This window comes from Labeo rohita, chromosome 25 (assembly GCF_022985175.1).
Source record: "Labeo rohita strain BAU-BD-2019 chromosome 25, IGBB_LRoh.1.0, whole genome shotgun sequence".
Taxonomy (NCBI): domain Eukaryota; kingdom Metazoa; phylum Chordata; class Actinopteri; order Cypriniformes; family Cyprinidae; genus Labeo; species Labeo rohita.
The window spans coordinates 25155901-25171089 of NC_066893.1; the positions used below are offsets into that span (position 1 = coordinate 25155901).

The 15189-nt window shown below is 32.4% G+C and overlaps 2 protein-coding genes across 5 annotated transcripts; one reads left to right on the forward strand and one right to left on the reverse strand.

Moving 5' to 3' along the window:
• The first annotated feature begins 2370 nt into the window (after window positions 1-2370).
• Window positions 2371-5459, forward strand: tmem258 (transmembrane protein 258). The gene is made up of 4 exons (XM_051099960.1): window positions 2371-2496; window positions 3039-3148; window positions 3226-3354; window positions 5292-5459. Exons 1-3 carry the CDS (start codon window positions 2494-2496, stop codon window positions 3350-3352), a joined length of 240 nt encoding a protein of 79 aa, XP_050955917.1. The 5' UTR covers window positions 2371-2493; the 3' UTR covers window positions 3353-3354; window positions 5292-5459.
• A 2572-nt stretch (window positions 5460-8031) lies between these two features.
• tmem138 (transmembrane protein 138) lies at window positions 8032-14846 on the reverse strand. 4 transcript variants are annotated; one of them, XM_051100026.1, is made up of 6 exons: window positions 14658-14846; window positions 14024-14141; window positions 11521-11958; window positions 10942-11113; window positions 9107-9182; window positions 8032-8884 (listed from the first exon to the last, which is right to left on the reverse strand). In XM_051100026.1, the coding sequence occupies exons 3-6, from the start codon at window positions 11646-11648 to the stop codon at window positions 8772-8774; spliced, it is 489 nt and encodes a 162-aa protein (XP_050955983.1). In that variant the 5' UTR covers window positions 11649-11958; window positions 14024-14141; window positions 14658-14846; the 3' UTR covers window positions 8032-8771. The 4 variants fall into 4 exon arrangements, with proteins under 4 accessions (XP_050955983.1, XP_050955981.1, XP_050955984.1 ...); XM_051100024.1 differs by having other exon boundaries at window positions 14024-14235; XM_051100027.1 differs by having other exon boundaries at window positions 14016-14235.
• Between the last annotated feature and the right edge of the window lie 343 nt (window positions 14847-15189).

Consider the following 15189-nt stretch of genomic DNA (forward strand, 5'->3'; position numbering starts at 1 on the left):
TTTAACCAGATTTATTGTGTCTTTCATGTAATCCAGCACTATGTACAACACCATATTTGGAGTCTTTTTGTCTTTGTATCTTATCCTTGTACACGTAACTTGTTTAAAGCAATAAGGAAAGCCATAATGTAGTCTTTGTAAGGCTGGGTAATATGTGATTATGTTAGTCATGGTCAAATCATGAGGAGAACCAGGAAAGTGTTGACGGAAAATGTGCACTAAAATTACAATTTCCATAATGCCATACTAATGATACTGATTTGGGATGATCTTTTGAAATCTAATATATGGTTATTTTTTAAAAATCATTGAGGATATCACATATTCTGTCCTGAATAAACCAGCCTCTTGTGGAAGCACTTCCAAACTATGCACTGTAAATATGTTTTTCTAATGTTTTCTGTGACATCTAAAACTGTTTAAAAACTCTGTAATATATAAAATGTTCTTGTGAGTTCAGTTTGGTTTTTGTTGTTTGTTATAACTCATATCTTTCATTATGTGCAACAGTATCCTTTATTTCTGTACTTTTTACTTGTCATTAAATTCGTTTTTATAACATGTCATTTTATTTTACTACATTTATGATTTGTTCTCTGTTAATCATAACACATTTGATTAAAATCATTGTATTTTTTACTTTAACCAGTGTTGTCAAATGATTAATCGTGATTAATGGCATTCAAAATAAGTTTTTGTTTACATAATATATGTGTGTACTGTGTATATTTATTATGTAGATGAAAATGTTACATTTATATATTAATTTTTTAATATATAATATTAGTTATATGAATATAAATATATACATGTGAATACTTTCAAATATACATTGTATGTGCATTTATATATACATAATAAATATACAGAGTGCACACACATATTATGTAAACAAAAACTTTTATTTTGGATGTGATTTATTGCAATTAATCGTTTGACAGCACTTTTGACATTTTAATTAGTCTTACAAGGGGGTGAAACATTTCCTGTTTATCAATTAATTTTTCTCAGTTGTCTGTTTTATATTTATCTTTATGGCTTTAAGCCCTGTAAGAACTAAAATATTAAAAAACTGTTGATTCACTGTGTTTGTTACATTTTCTCATTTCCATTGCTTTATCTGAGCTTTCTGAAAGCCTCTGTTGTATGTTGATACATAATCGTTATTTTTAGTTCGTCTGCATAATTTGTCTCACTTTTTTGACATGTATGTTTACTGATGTCATAATACAAATGCATGCAAGCATGATGCATAAATTAAATAAATATTTTTTCTGGATACTAAATTTAAAATTTTCCTTGTGTGAGAGCCATAAATAAATGTCTATCTATCTATCTTTCTATCTATCTATCTATCTATCTATCTATCTATCTATCTATCTATCTATCTATCCATCTATGGAGCGTTGGGACTTTTATTTTGTACTGTGAGCCACTCCTCTAAAAAACATTAAAAAACTTGAAATAAAATAAACTTTAATTGAAATCTATCTATCTATATCTATGAAGCGACTTTTATTTTGTATTGTGCTGTGGGTCACTCCTATAAAAACCATTCAAGAAATTTGTTACTTGAAATAAACTTTAACTGAAATAAATCTATCTATCTATCTATCTATCTATCTATCTATCTATCTATCTATGGAGCGACTTTTATTTTGTATTGTGCTGTGAGTCACTCCTATAAAAACCATTAAAGTAACTTATTTCAAATAAACTTTAAATGAAATCTATCTCTACTTTCACTGAAATCTGTCTATCGATCTATCTATCTGTCTATCTATCTATCTATCTATCTATCTATCTATCTATCTATCTATCTATCTATCTATCTATCTGTCTGTCTATCTAACTATGGAGCGACTTTTATTTTGTATTGTGCTGTGAGCCACTCTTCTAAAAAACATTAAAAACTTGTTACTTGAAATAGACTTTAACTGAAATCTATCTATACTTTCACTGAAATCTATCTATCTATCTATCTATCTATCTATCTATCTATCTATCTAACTATGGAGCGACTTTTATTTTGTATTGTGCTGTGAGTCACTTCTATAAAAACCATTAAAAACTTGTTACTTGATATAACTGAAATCTATCTATCTATCTATCTATCTATCTATCTATCTATCTATCTATCTATCTATCTATTTATATATCTATCTGTCTATCTATCTATCTATCTATCTATCGATGGAGCGACTTTTATTTTGTATTGTGCTGTGAGGCACTCTTATAAAAAACCATTAAAAACTTGTTACTTGAAATAGACTTTTACTGAAATCTATCTATACTTTCACTGAAATCTGTCTATCTATCTATCTATCTATCTATCTATCTATCTATCTATCTATCTATCTAACGTTCTATGGAACGTTAGGACTTTAATTTTGTATTGCGCTGTCAGTCACTCCTCTTCCGGTCACTCTTCACTTACGTGGCTGTTCTAGCTCTTCTTCCGGTCGGACGGATTCTGTCTTTACCTGTCACACGATGGTAAATTACTCATGATTTTGCAGCAAATTATTATATTTCTTAACCGTCAGAGAGTGGAGAAATGAAATGAAACTGTAAATAACGCGTGTAGTGTTTTCGTTTTTCGCTTTTGTCTTGTTAAATTGCAGCAGTTTGGTAGCTTTAGCTGTTAGCTGCAGTCAACAGTGCAGTTTTTGCACTGCAGACAGATAATAACGTTAAACAAAATATAATATGCATATTTATAGTCATAAATGTGTATGTATACAAGCTTCACGTGAACTTGTACTAGCTGTTATTCAGAGATAAGTGTTTAAATGAGTGTTTGGACTGTTCATTCATTAAGTGTGTCAGATTTTACGTCCGTGTATTTTATACACTGAATTCATATTTCTGTTGAGACGTTTTTTGGTTAAAAGTTATGTTTATTTAAATACCCGTAATGGAAAATCTCAGCACTTCATTACACCTGCTCTTTGTGTCCTGTTGTTTTCTGGCTGATTTTACTGTTTGGTGTCCGGAATCATGTCCACTAATGTGTAAATGACTGATTCTCTATGCAGGAGTTGGAAGCCATGACAAGATACACCAGTCCGGTGAACCCGGCTGTGTTTCCCCACCTCACCGTGGTGCTGCTGGCCATCGGCATGTTCTTCACCGCCTGGTTCTTTGTGTATCCTTCACTATATTTTGTAATCAGAAAGGTGTTTGTGATGTGTTTGTGTATTTGCATCCTTGACTCTCTCTCAGATATGAAGTAACGTCCACGAAGTACACGAGAGATCTGTACAAAGAGCTGCTGATTTCTCTGGTGGCGTCGCTCTTCATGGGCTTCGGCGTTCTGTTCCTCTTACTGTGGGTCGGCATTTATGTCTGAGAGTGAGTGTCTTTACACTTTTTAGTGGTGTTGTAACACCTTTTTATAGGATTAAAAAAGGCAGTTCTGAGGTTTTTATTTCACAGTTTCACAGTAGGTTTATATCTGTAGATAAATTCACAATTGCAAGGAAAAAAGTCAGAATTGTGAGATAGAAGTGTCATAGTTACCTATTTCATGGCAGACAAAATGCAACATTGAAATGCAGAATTACGCCAATTATTCTATTTTATTCAATGGTGGAAATGGGCTTCCATATATAACAGCATTTATTAATATTTCAAATTGTTTTTTTTTTTTATTTCATTTATTGATTTTTTTTTTTTTTTTTTAATGTTTATGTAGTTTAATTTTTTATTATTAATTTTCAGTTTTTGTTTATTTTAGTAAATAAAGTAAAGTAAACTTAATAAAGATGAGCAATGTTGCCTTTGAATAAAATAAGGTTGTTTTTTTTCCTTTATATTTCAGTTACAGTTTACATTATTTCAAGCAGCTTTTTTTGGTTTTTAGTTTATTTTAAAATAAGAAAAAAGTTGCAATTATTTTTTATTTCACAGTGGAAGCAGGCTTTCATATATTGCTGTTTTTATTAATATTTATTAACATTTCTGATTTAAAAAAATGTTTTTGTTTTTTTTTATTATTAATTTTCATTTTTTTTTATTTTAGTAAACAAAGTTAAACTTAAAAATTAGCAGTGTTGCATTGGAATAAAATACACTTTTAAAAAATCTATATTTTATTGCAGTTAAAGTTTATTTTATTTCAAGTAACACATTTTTTAATGGTTTTTATTTTAATATTAAAAAAAATGTTGCAATTACCTTTTTATTTTTTTATTCCACAGTGGAAGTAAGCTTTCGTATATTACAGTTATTATTAATATTTTGAATTAGTTTTTATTTTCATTCCAGTTAATGATTTCTATTTTAAATATTTAAAAAAAAAAATTTAATTAATTGTCAGTGGTTGTTTATTTTAGTAAATAAAGTTAAACTCAATAAAAATTGGCGATGTTGCCTTGCAATAAAATAAGTTTCGTTTAAATATTTTATTTAAGTTAAAGTTTATCTTATTTCAAGTAAAAAGTATTTAATGGTTTTACCCTTTTTGGTTTTTTTCATATGTTATAGTTTTTATTAATATTTTTAATTAGTTTTAATTTTTCATAAATATGTTTACATAGTTAAATAAAGTTTAAATAAAGTTATATATATATATATATTTTTTTTTTTTTTTTTTTTTTTAATATAAGAAAAACATTTGCAATTACCTTTTTATTTTTTTATTCAACAGTGGAAGCAGGCTATACAATTTGTATTAATATTTTGAATTAGTTTATATATATATATATATATATATATATATATATATATATATATATATGTATATGTTAAGTTGAATAAAAAATAGCAATGTTGCCTTGGAATAAAATAAAATTTTTATTTCAGTTACAGTTTTTTTTTTTTTTAATGGTTCTTAGTTTATTTTAATAGAAGAAAAAAGTTGCAATTGCTTTTTTTTATTCTTTTTTTATTAATTTTATTAATATTTTTTTTTTTTTTTTTTTTTTTTTTTTTTTTAATATTTTGAATGTTTTTATTTTGTTTTTAAAGTTTTAGTATTTTTGTTGTTTTGTTTGATTTTTAAATATTTTCATTTTATTAATTTGTGTTTCATTTTATGTTTGTTATTTTAGTACATTTATTGAAACGAAAGTCAGAAATGTTGCCTTTGAAAAAAAATAAGTTTAGATATTTATTTCAGTTAACACTTCAAGGTTTTTTTTATGGTTTTAGTTAACTATAACAATGCTGGTCTGTAGCTTGATCGGTTTATAAATTATTCTTGAAATTACAGTATATACAGTCCCTGAATTTTCCAGGCTGGACATGAATTATATGTATTATCTGACCTTTGTATTTGTGTTCATCAGGTAGTGGAAATGGCATGTACAGAAAAACATTCCAAGGTGATCAGAACATTTTTTCCGGGACTTCAAGCTTTACCACAGAAGCACTGGGATTTTTGGATGGAGTTGCACTGGCATGATGGGTGGGATTGTGGGTTAATATTTCACAAATAAAAACTGTTTTTGTTAGAAAATCAAACGTGATTCTTGGTTTTCATTTGATGTGTCCACTGCTAGAGATGTTTTCATTCTCAAGGATCATTTTCCTTTATTTAAAAATCTCTATATTTAGACCTTGTAATGTGTTGATCCATTGGTGAGCAAGTGATGTAATGCTACATTTCTCCAAATCTGTTCTGATGAAGTAACAAACTCATCTACATCTTGAATGGCTTGAGGGTGAGGACATTTTCAGCAATTTTTCATTTTTGGGTGAACTGTTCCTTTAATTGTTTTGTTCTGTTTCCTATTAAAGTCAGTATGTTCCTTACGTTCGTCCTCACACGATGTGAGGAGTGAGTTGGCTGGGTATTTGAAAACATAGCATGCTATTTGTGTCCCGCGGGCTGTTTGTGGAGCGTAAAACCCCAATCCAAGCTTAATCTGACTGATCAGAATAGAACAGTCTGTCAGCGTGGAGATTGTTGCCTGTCTCAGAGCTAAAGCGACTACAGCCATGTGCCATGACGTCTAAAAGAAATAGTTCAGCCAAAAAAAATAGTTAATCATAGAAATCAGATTTGGTAAATGGAAATGTAGCATCACCAATGGATCCACTGCAGTGAATGGGTGCCGTCAGAATAAGACTCCAAACGGCTGATAAAAACATCACAATCCACAAGTAATTCACAGCACTCCAGTTTGTCTTATCAATATACAATGTTTTAGGAAAATATATCCTTTCCTATTGCACTGTCACCAGATACAGTGGTCAAACTATTTAAAATATAGGGAATTAAGCTACAAATTCAATCAATAATGCACAATGTTTCCATCTGACATGTTATTGAGGTGCAGCTCGTGATTTTAATGGAAAGTTTCACTAGTTAGTAGTGTAAACCGTTACCTCACCTGAATATGTTCGCAGATTTTTGTTGGATGTCGTTTTTTGAATGGAAATATGGATATTTTCTTTGTGATTTCGCGAACTGAATGATTCTGAAAATATGGATCGTGAACCATTATCGAGACTGAGCGCTGAATAATTTTATGTAGACTGGAACTTCGGAGTGTGTTCGCGAATCATTTAATTCAGATTGGAACTTTGGAGCGTGTCCGCGAATCATTTTGTGATCCACACTCTGAAGTCCCGATCTAAAATAATGTGATTTTTTTCTGATCTAAAGTGATTGTTCACGAATCGTTTGATTTAGATCAAAACTCTGAGCAGGTACGCAAATCATTAAATGTAGATCAAAACCTAGGCGAATAATTTTGAAAACTGAATTTGTGATCCTTACTATCATTTAATTCAAATTGGAACTTCGGAGTGGGTTCTCAAATCATTTTATGTAGAACAAAACTTCGGAGCGGGTTTGTGAATCATTTCACAAATTGAAACGATTCATGATCCACGCTCTCTTAAGTCCTGTTTTAAAATTAGATATATTTTTTTCGATCTAAAACGATGGTTCACAAATCTTTTGATTTAGATTAGAACTTCGGAGCTGGTTCGCAAATCATTTAATGTAAATCAGAACTTCAGAGCGAGTTCGTGAATAATTTCGCAAACTGAATTTGTGATCCGCGCTGCTTCGCGAAGCATTTAATTCAGGTTGGAACTTCGGAGTGAGTTCGCAAATCATTTTATGTAAATCAGAACTTCGGAGCAGGTTCGCGAATCATTTCACAGATTGAAAGATTTGTGATCTACGCTCCGAAGTCCTGTTCTAAATTTTTTTTTCCGATTTAAAATGATGGTTCTCCAATCTTTTGATTTAGATCGGCGCTTCAGAGTGCGAATCCTTTGATTCAGATCAGGACCTCGGAGTGGGTTCACGAATCATTTAATGTAGATCGGAACTTCGGAGTGGGTTTACAAAACGTTTTATGAAGTGAATGATTCATGATCCGCGCTCCAAAGTCCTGATCTAATTTTTTTCTAATCTAAAAGGATGGTTTGCAAATCTTTTGATTTAGATCGGGCCTTCAGAGTGTGAATCATTTTATTCAGGTTGGAACTTCGGAGCTGGTTTGCGAATCGTTTAATTCAGATTGGGACCTCAGAGTGGGTCCGTGAATCATTTTATGTAGATCACAACTTCGGAGCGGGTGCATGAATCATCTCACAAATTAAATGATTCATGATCCGCACTCCGAAGTGCAAATGAGCTCCCGATCTGAAATGAGGGTTCGCGAATCTTTTGATTCAGATTGGAACTTCAGAGTGCTTATCTCAAATCTGTTTTTCTGATTTTTTTTTTTTTAATTAACAGTAAAACATCAAAGCAGCAGTGCAATTATAAAAACTAAACAAAGAAAATGAACAAAAAAAAAGAAAACCATGATTTATTAAAATGTCTTAACTAACACAGTTTTTTTCGTTTTCACCCTGTGGATTATTGTTTTGTTTTTATCAGCTGTTTCCACACACAAATCTTTTCAAATCTGTTTTGATGAACTCATCTACATCTTGGATGGCCTGAGGGTGAGTAAATTTTAACCAAATTTTCATTTTTAGTTCATTTTTAACTCTTTGAACACTTATTTTTGCGATCAAAATGAGAAGTAAAGCATCAGAGACACGAATTAAGCCAATGAAAAATGTTTATTAATACAACATCAGTAGTGACAGGAAAAAAAACAATCACAATATACGGCATAACAAGTGCACTGACGCTCTGCTAGTGTTGGGTGAACAGTGAGGCACTTTGTTGATGCTCCGTGGACAATTTATTGAAAATATAGCGAACGTGTGACATTATGGAGGATGTTTATTAAAATAATACAAACAAAATGTTTACAAAATGGGCACAATATACAAAAAATATGATGATTCCTCAGACCAAATTCTCGTTGTTTCAAAGGCAAACTGAAGTGAATAAAATCTCTCCACTGTACGATCAAACGCTGCTCAAGCAGTGATCCAAAACCATATAAAAAGACATTTTAGTATGTACTACATCCTACACAACAAGATGTCTACGCAACCAACAGGTGAGAAGCAATTTATGACAATTGTAGCTTTAGACCCAGTGCTGGCAGTAAGACTGTTTGTACTATAAGGTGTGTTTAGAGACGTTCAGATGTGAAGTTTCAAGATGCTTTATTTCACGTTGCGCTCCTCAGTCATTAAAAACACAAAAATACAATTTCTCCATCAGCCAGTGTGCTCCATGGAAGCCATCTTGGCTCTTTCCTACAATTCAGAAGTTTGTTTTAAGGTGGCAGGGCTCTGAAAGAGTCCATCTGTTTTGTTTCTTGAAATGCTTTGGTCGCGTGTTGTATTCCACAATGTTAATGTCCCTCTTGCACCATTAAGGGTTGGTTTCCAGGTGCTTCGTTTCACTGTCGGGCTCTAGCGAATGCGTCACGGAGCCACGGGGAATCTTCGTAAAGTCTGGGGTCTCCCAGGTACTCAGTTGTACGTTTGTAGAAGTAGTAATACAACACAGCAGCTGTGAAGACACAAAACCATCAATGGTTAACTTCTGTGGAAACAGCAAAACTGTTAAATAATAAAGAGCGTTTTGATTTGATCACACCTCTGTGACAGCATTTGTGTCATGAGAGAGAAAGGTTAGGCCTGTATCTCCAAACGTAGTAAGGGACTGAGAGGTTCTTGACCCGATTGACAGTAACCCTCACGGGGTTTGGCTAATGTCTCACGGTCATCTTACCTAATCTCTGGAACACAAAGAGAACCTGCAGACCGTCCGTCCACACGAAACGATTGGACTCCATCCACCTCAGGTTCTGACAGGAAATGAAGAAAAATTTGAATTTTAGATATACAAATATGTACAGAATTTACAGAATATACAGAATGTACAGACACAACCTATCATTTTTTTTATGTTTATTTTATATATTGGACACAATATAAATCATTTTTAGTTGATTTATTATGCAACTATTTTATGCAAAATTTCAGGAGAATGGATTTAAACATGGGAAATTAACCGAATTAAAGGGAAATTACAGTATTTTACAAATACAAATATGTAAACACAATTCTTACTATTTTATTTATCTTATTTTTTTTACTTAATTTTCTACAAAAATTCAAAAGAATATATTTAAACATGGGAAATTAACAGAATTAAAGGAAAATTACAGTATTTTAGATACATTCTTTATTATTTTATTTATTTTATTTTTTGTAAAATTTTCTACAAAAATGTAAAAGAACATATTTAAACACTGCAAATTAACAGAGTTAAAGAAAAATTACAGTATTTTAGAAATACGAATATGTAAATACAATTCTTACTATTTTATTTATCTTATTTTTTAATTTTCTACAAAAATCCGAAAGAATAGATTTAAACTTGGGAAATGAACATGGGAGAATTTATACAGAATATAGATAGTTAATAAATTTTCAACACAATATAAATAATTTTTATTTTTTTTATTAATATATTATACAGTAATATTCTGCAAAATTTCAGCAGAATGGATTTAACCATGGGAAATGAAAGCATGTACAAAATCAATTTTGGACAATATAAGTAATTTTTATTTTTATATTTATTTTATCTTTAACTTCAATTTAAACATTATACGATAATACTTTTCTGCAAAATTTCAGCAGAATGGATTAATTGCAAATGATTTACTTAGATTTACTTTTTTACTTTAATTTTTATTTCTTAATACAATACACAAAAATAATTATCTACAAAATTTCAGAATATAATATAATATATAGTTTCTGAATATATACTATATAGACAATATATATATATATATATATATATATAATTTTTTTTTGTAAATTATTTTTCATAATATCATATATGAAACCATGATCTGCACTCAAAAAAATAGTCTTACATTTTATTTTACATTTATCACCAGCAGGACAAAACACAAATGTTTCAGCTCAAGGCCTTCTTTGGTGCGAAATGGCTTGGCGGAATTATAATCATTTAAAATAATTATTAAAAATAAAAAAATAAAATAATAATTTTATTATATATATATATATATATATATATATATATATATATATATATATATATATATATATATATATATAAAATGTGTATATATATATATATATATATATATATAAAATGTATATATATATATATATAAAATATATATATAAAATGTATTTATATATATATATATAATACAATAAATAAAACCTTCATTATTTTTTATTATTTTATTTTTAGTTATTTTAGTATTTTTTTATATATATTTTGCAATACTAATTTTCCATTAAATTTCAGCAGAATGGATTTAAAAATAAAACATTAATTATTTTATCATTTTATTTTAGTTTTATTTTTCATTTCAACATTATCCAAAAATGCAGCAGAATGGATTTAAACATGCGAGTTTCATAGAATTTTACATACGTGTTCACAGATTTCATGTAGGACCTAGTATTAATCAGTGTGTGTGTGTGTGTGTGTGTGTGTGTGTGTGTGTGTGTGTGTGTGTGTGTGTGTGTGTGTGTGTGTGTGTGTGTGTGTGTGTGTGTGTGTGTGTGTGTACACACCATGACCCAGCAGTGAAAGCAGATGCTGAGGGTGAGGTAGAGTGCAGACAGTATCAGCAGCGCTCGGAATCGCTCCAATAACAGTGACACCAGCCCCACCTGGAACACGTATGTGTTGAACATCATGAGAAGAATGATGATCACGTTAAACAGGATGCCGATGTCCTGAATTCTGCAGAAACAAGACAGATAACCGACATGACTTTGATTCAAAGCATCCTGCATTGCATTCAAGGTTTGCATTTTCTCACTTCATCTATAGTGTCTATATCAGGGGTCACCAGACCCGGTCCTGGAGGGCCGGTGTCCCTGCAGAGTTTAGCTCCAACACTAATCAAACACACCTGAACCTGCTAATCAAGGTCTTACTAGCAATACTTGAAACTTCCAGGCAGGTGTGTTGAGGAAAGTTGGAGGTGAACTCTGCAGGACACCGGCACTCCAGGAACAAGTTTGGTGACCCCTGCTCTATATAGTATTTTTGAAAATATGACATAAAAGTGCTTATTTAATCAATATTTATCTGCTTTGAATATTGAGCAATTCAGATTGATGTGGTGAAATCTATAACACACTCACATGAAGAGCACGAGCTGTATGACCGGAGCAGACCGCAGCAGTTCGCTAAAGGAATTGACGAACAGGTCAAAGGCCAGCAGTGCCAGCTGGATCAGCAGCACCAGCGAGTAGTTATTTGTCTGGAGCATGTCTGCAGTGATCCGGAATATACTACACAACGACACCACCACAGCCCTCCGCCATATGAAACTCTTCAGCAGACGTCTGACATGGAGATCATCTCGCCGTGATTATGTGGAGGAAATTCCATCTCACTTCCTGGTACTTCATGAAAAACCAAAGCACAGCGACGATAATTCCTGGAGTTGTTCCACGGACCGTTTAATCCTGGCGTCAGCCATGCTGGATAGACTGATGAGTAAACATTCAAATGCTCAGGTGAACATTAATGTTCCTGAAGAGCTGAAATCCTCATCAGAGTGTGTTGAGATGTTCCTCCTGAATGCATCGTGAAGAAAATAAAATCACATCAGAAAAATTAACAGCTATCTGTTAAATATCTATATGAATATCTGTCTGGCTGTCTATCTGAATATCTATCTATCTATCTATTTGCCTGCTAAATGTCTATATGTCTGTCTATCTATCTACTGAATGTCTATTTGTCTACAAAGTGTCTATCTATCTATCAAATGTCTATCTATCTGTCTGCTAAATATCTATCTGTCTGTCTGTCTATCTGCTGAATATCTATCTATCTATCATCTATCTATCATCTATCTATCATCTATCTGTCTGTCTGCTAAATGTCTATCTCTCTATCAATCTATCTATCGAATGTCTATCTGTCTGGCTGTCTATCTGCTGAATATCTATCTATCTATCTATCTATCTATCTATATAGATAGATAGATAGATAGATAGATAGAATGTCTGTCTATCTATCTATCTATCGAATGTCTATCTCTGCTAAAATGTCTATCTATCTATCGAATGAATATCTATCTGTCTGCTAAATGTCTGTCTGTCTGTCTGTCTATCTATCTATCGAATGTCTATCTATCTGTCTGTCTATCTACTGAATATCTATCTGTCTGCTAAATGTCTGTCTGTCTATCTATCTATCGAATGTCTATCTATCTGTCTGTCTATCTACTGAATATCTATCTGTCTGCTAAATGTCTGTCTATCTATCTGAATGTCTATCTGAATGTCTATCTGTCTGTCTGCTAAATGTCTATCTATCTATTGAATGTCTATCTCTGCTAAATGTCTATCCATCTGGTTGTCTATCTGCTGAATGTCTATCTATCAATCTATTGAATGTCCATCTCTGTTAAATGTCAGTCTGTCTGTCTGTCTGTCTGTCTATCTATCTATCTGTCTGCTATATGTCTGTCTATCTGTCTGCTAAATGTCTGTCTGTCTATCTATCTATCTATCTAATGTCTGTCTATCTGCTGAATGTCTATCTATCTATCTATCTATCTATCTATCTATCTAATGTCTGTCTATCTGGCTGTCTATCTGCTGAATGTCTATCTATCTATCTATCTATCTATCTATCTATCTATCTAATGTCTGTCTATCTGGCTGTCTATCTATCTATCTATCTTTTGAATGTCTATCTCTGCTAAATGTATGTCTGGCTGTCCGTCTATCTATCTATCTATTTATCTATCGAATGTCTGTCCATCTGTCTGTCTATCTACTGAATATCTATCTGTCTGCTAAATGTCTGTCTATCTATCTGAATGTCTATCTATCTACCTATCTATCTATCAAATGTCTATCTCTGCTAAAATGTCAATCTGGCTGTCTGTCTGTCTATCTATCGAATGAATATCTATCTGTCTGCTAAATGTCTGTCTGTCTGTCTGTCTGTCTGTCTGTCTGTCTATCTATCTATCTGTCTGTCTATCTACTGAATATCTATCTGTCTGCTAAATGTCTGTCTATCTAGCTGAATGTCTATCTATCTACCTACCTATCTATCTGTCTATCGAATGTCTGTCTATCTCTACTAAATGTCTATCCATCTGGCTGTCTATCTGCTGAATGTCTATCTATCTATCTATCTATTGAATGTCCATCTCTGTTAAATGTCAGTCTGTCTGTCTATCTATCTATCTATCTATCTGTCTGCAGTATGTCTGTCTCTCTACTGAATGTCTATCTGTATGTCTGTCTGCTAAATGTCTATCTATCTAATGTCTGTCTATCTGCTGAATGTCTATCTATCTATCTATTGATAATGTCTATCTCTGCTAAATGTCTGTCTGGCTGTCTGTCTGTCTATCTATCTATCTATCTATCGAATGTCTGTCCATCTGTCTGTCTGCTATACGTCTATCTATCTACTGAATGTCTATCTATCTGTCTGCTAAATGTCTGTCTATCTATCTGCATGTCTGTCTGTCTGTTTGTCTGCTAAATGTCTATCTATCTATATCTATCTATCTATTGAATGTCTATCTCTGCTAAATGTCAATCTGTCTGGCTGTCTGGCTGTCTGTCTATCTACTGAATATCTATCCATCTATCTACCTACCTACCTACTCACCAGTGGAATAAGCAGAGCTGGACTGCTGTCACACTGGCCTCGTGTGTGGACTGGGCCGTGAGTCAGAGTCCTTCAGCGCGTGTTATCCAAGGTGTTACACAGGAAGAGCAGCAGGTCACTGAGGGGATTACGGGTTAATTTCACTGAGTGCAGGAGGAGATGAGACGCTCTGGGCATCTCTAATCTCTGTCTGATTCAGAACTCCATACAGCCTAAACAAAGAGATTAACCAGCTTCTCTCAACACCCCTGACGTTCACCATGAAATATCGACAGTATATGCAGCATCGCTCCTAATTAATTAATTAGATTGTGTGTAATGACAGAAGGCACGAGATTAGCTGTCGGTTCACTGGATGATTTCACTGAGGTCCTGAGTGAACACATCTATGTATTATGTTAAATGTTTCTCTATCCGTTTACCAACAATTTAACAAAACAGTGCTTTTGGACAAACTAATAACTGATTAAGTAAAGTGCGATTAAATTATACAACAACATAAAATGCATTCATCAAGAGCGAAACTACTTAAAACCAGTCATGAACCGCTCGTTTATTCTGATCAACAAGAGATTTAACCTGCTAAAAAGGCTAACCGCTAACCAAACGCACACATCTTGAAACTTTTACAAACCTTTAAACCCGCACAAGTCGAAACGCAGACTTCTTCTCCCTTAATTCCGTGTGAATTATAAAATCACCCATCTGAATAGTAAACTCATCCTGATTTCCAGTGATTGTAACGGAGAGTTTCTGACTTCAGCTGTTTGTGAGCCACACCAGAGCAAGAGCGCTGCCGCGTCTCCCATGGCAACGGCGAGAAGATCCGGTTACCGTAATGATTGAAATATAGGTGTGGAAGACGTACATAAAAACGTATGTAAGTAATAAACGTTTTCAGTCACAATAGTACTATTTTTCTAATGTAAATTAAATAACATCAAGGTAAAGTTATATAACCTAACAGTTTGTTTGTTTTTGTTGTATATTTATGTGTAGCCTATATCGTTATCAACGTACTAATAATATTACTAATTCTTTGGGAACGTGAAACGTTTTTTTTTACAATGTAAAGAAGGTTTTTAATTCTCAAACGCTGTTCTGTTTTAAAACGAATGGAGGAGGAGCATCCAAGCCAATACATTACGAGAAAAATGCGATGATTT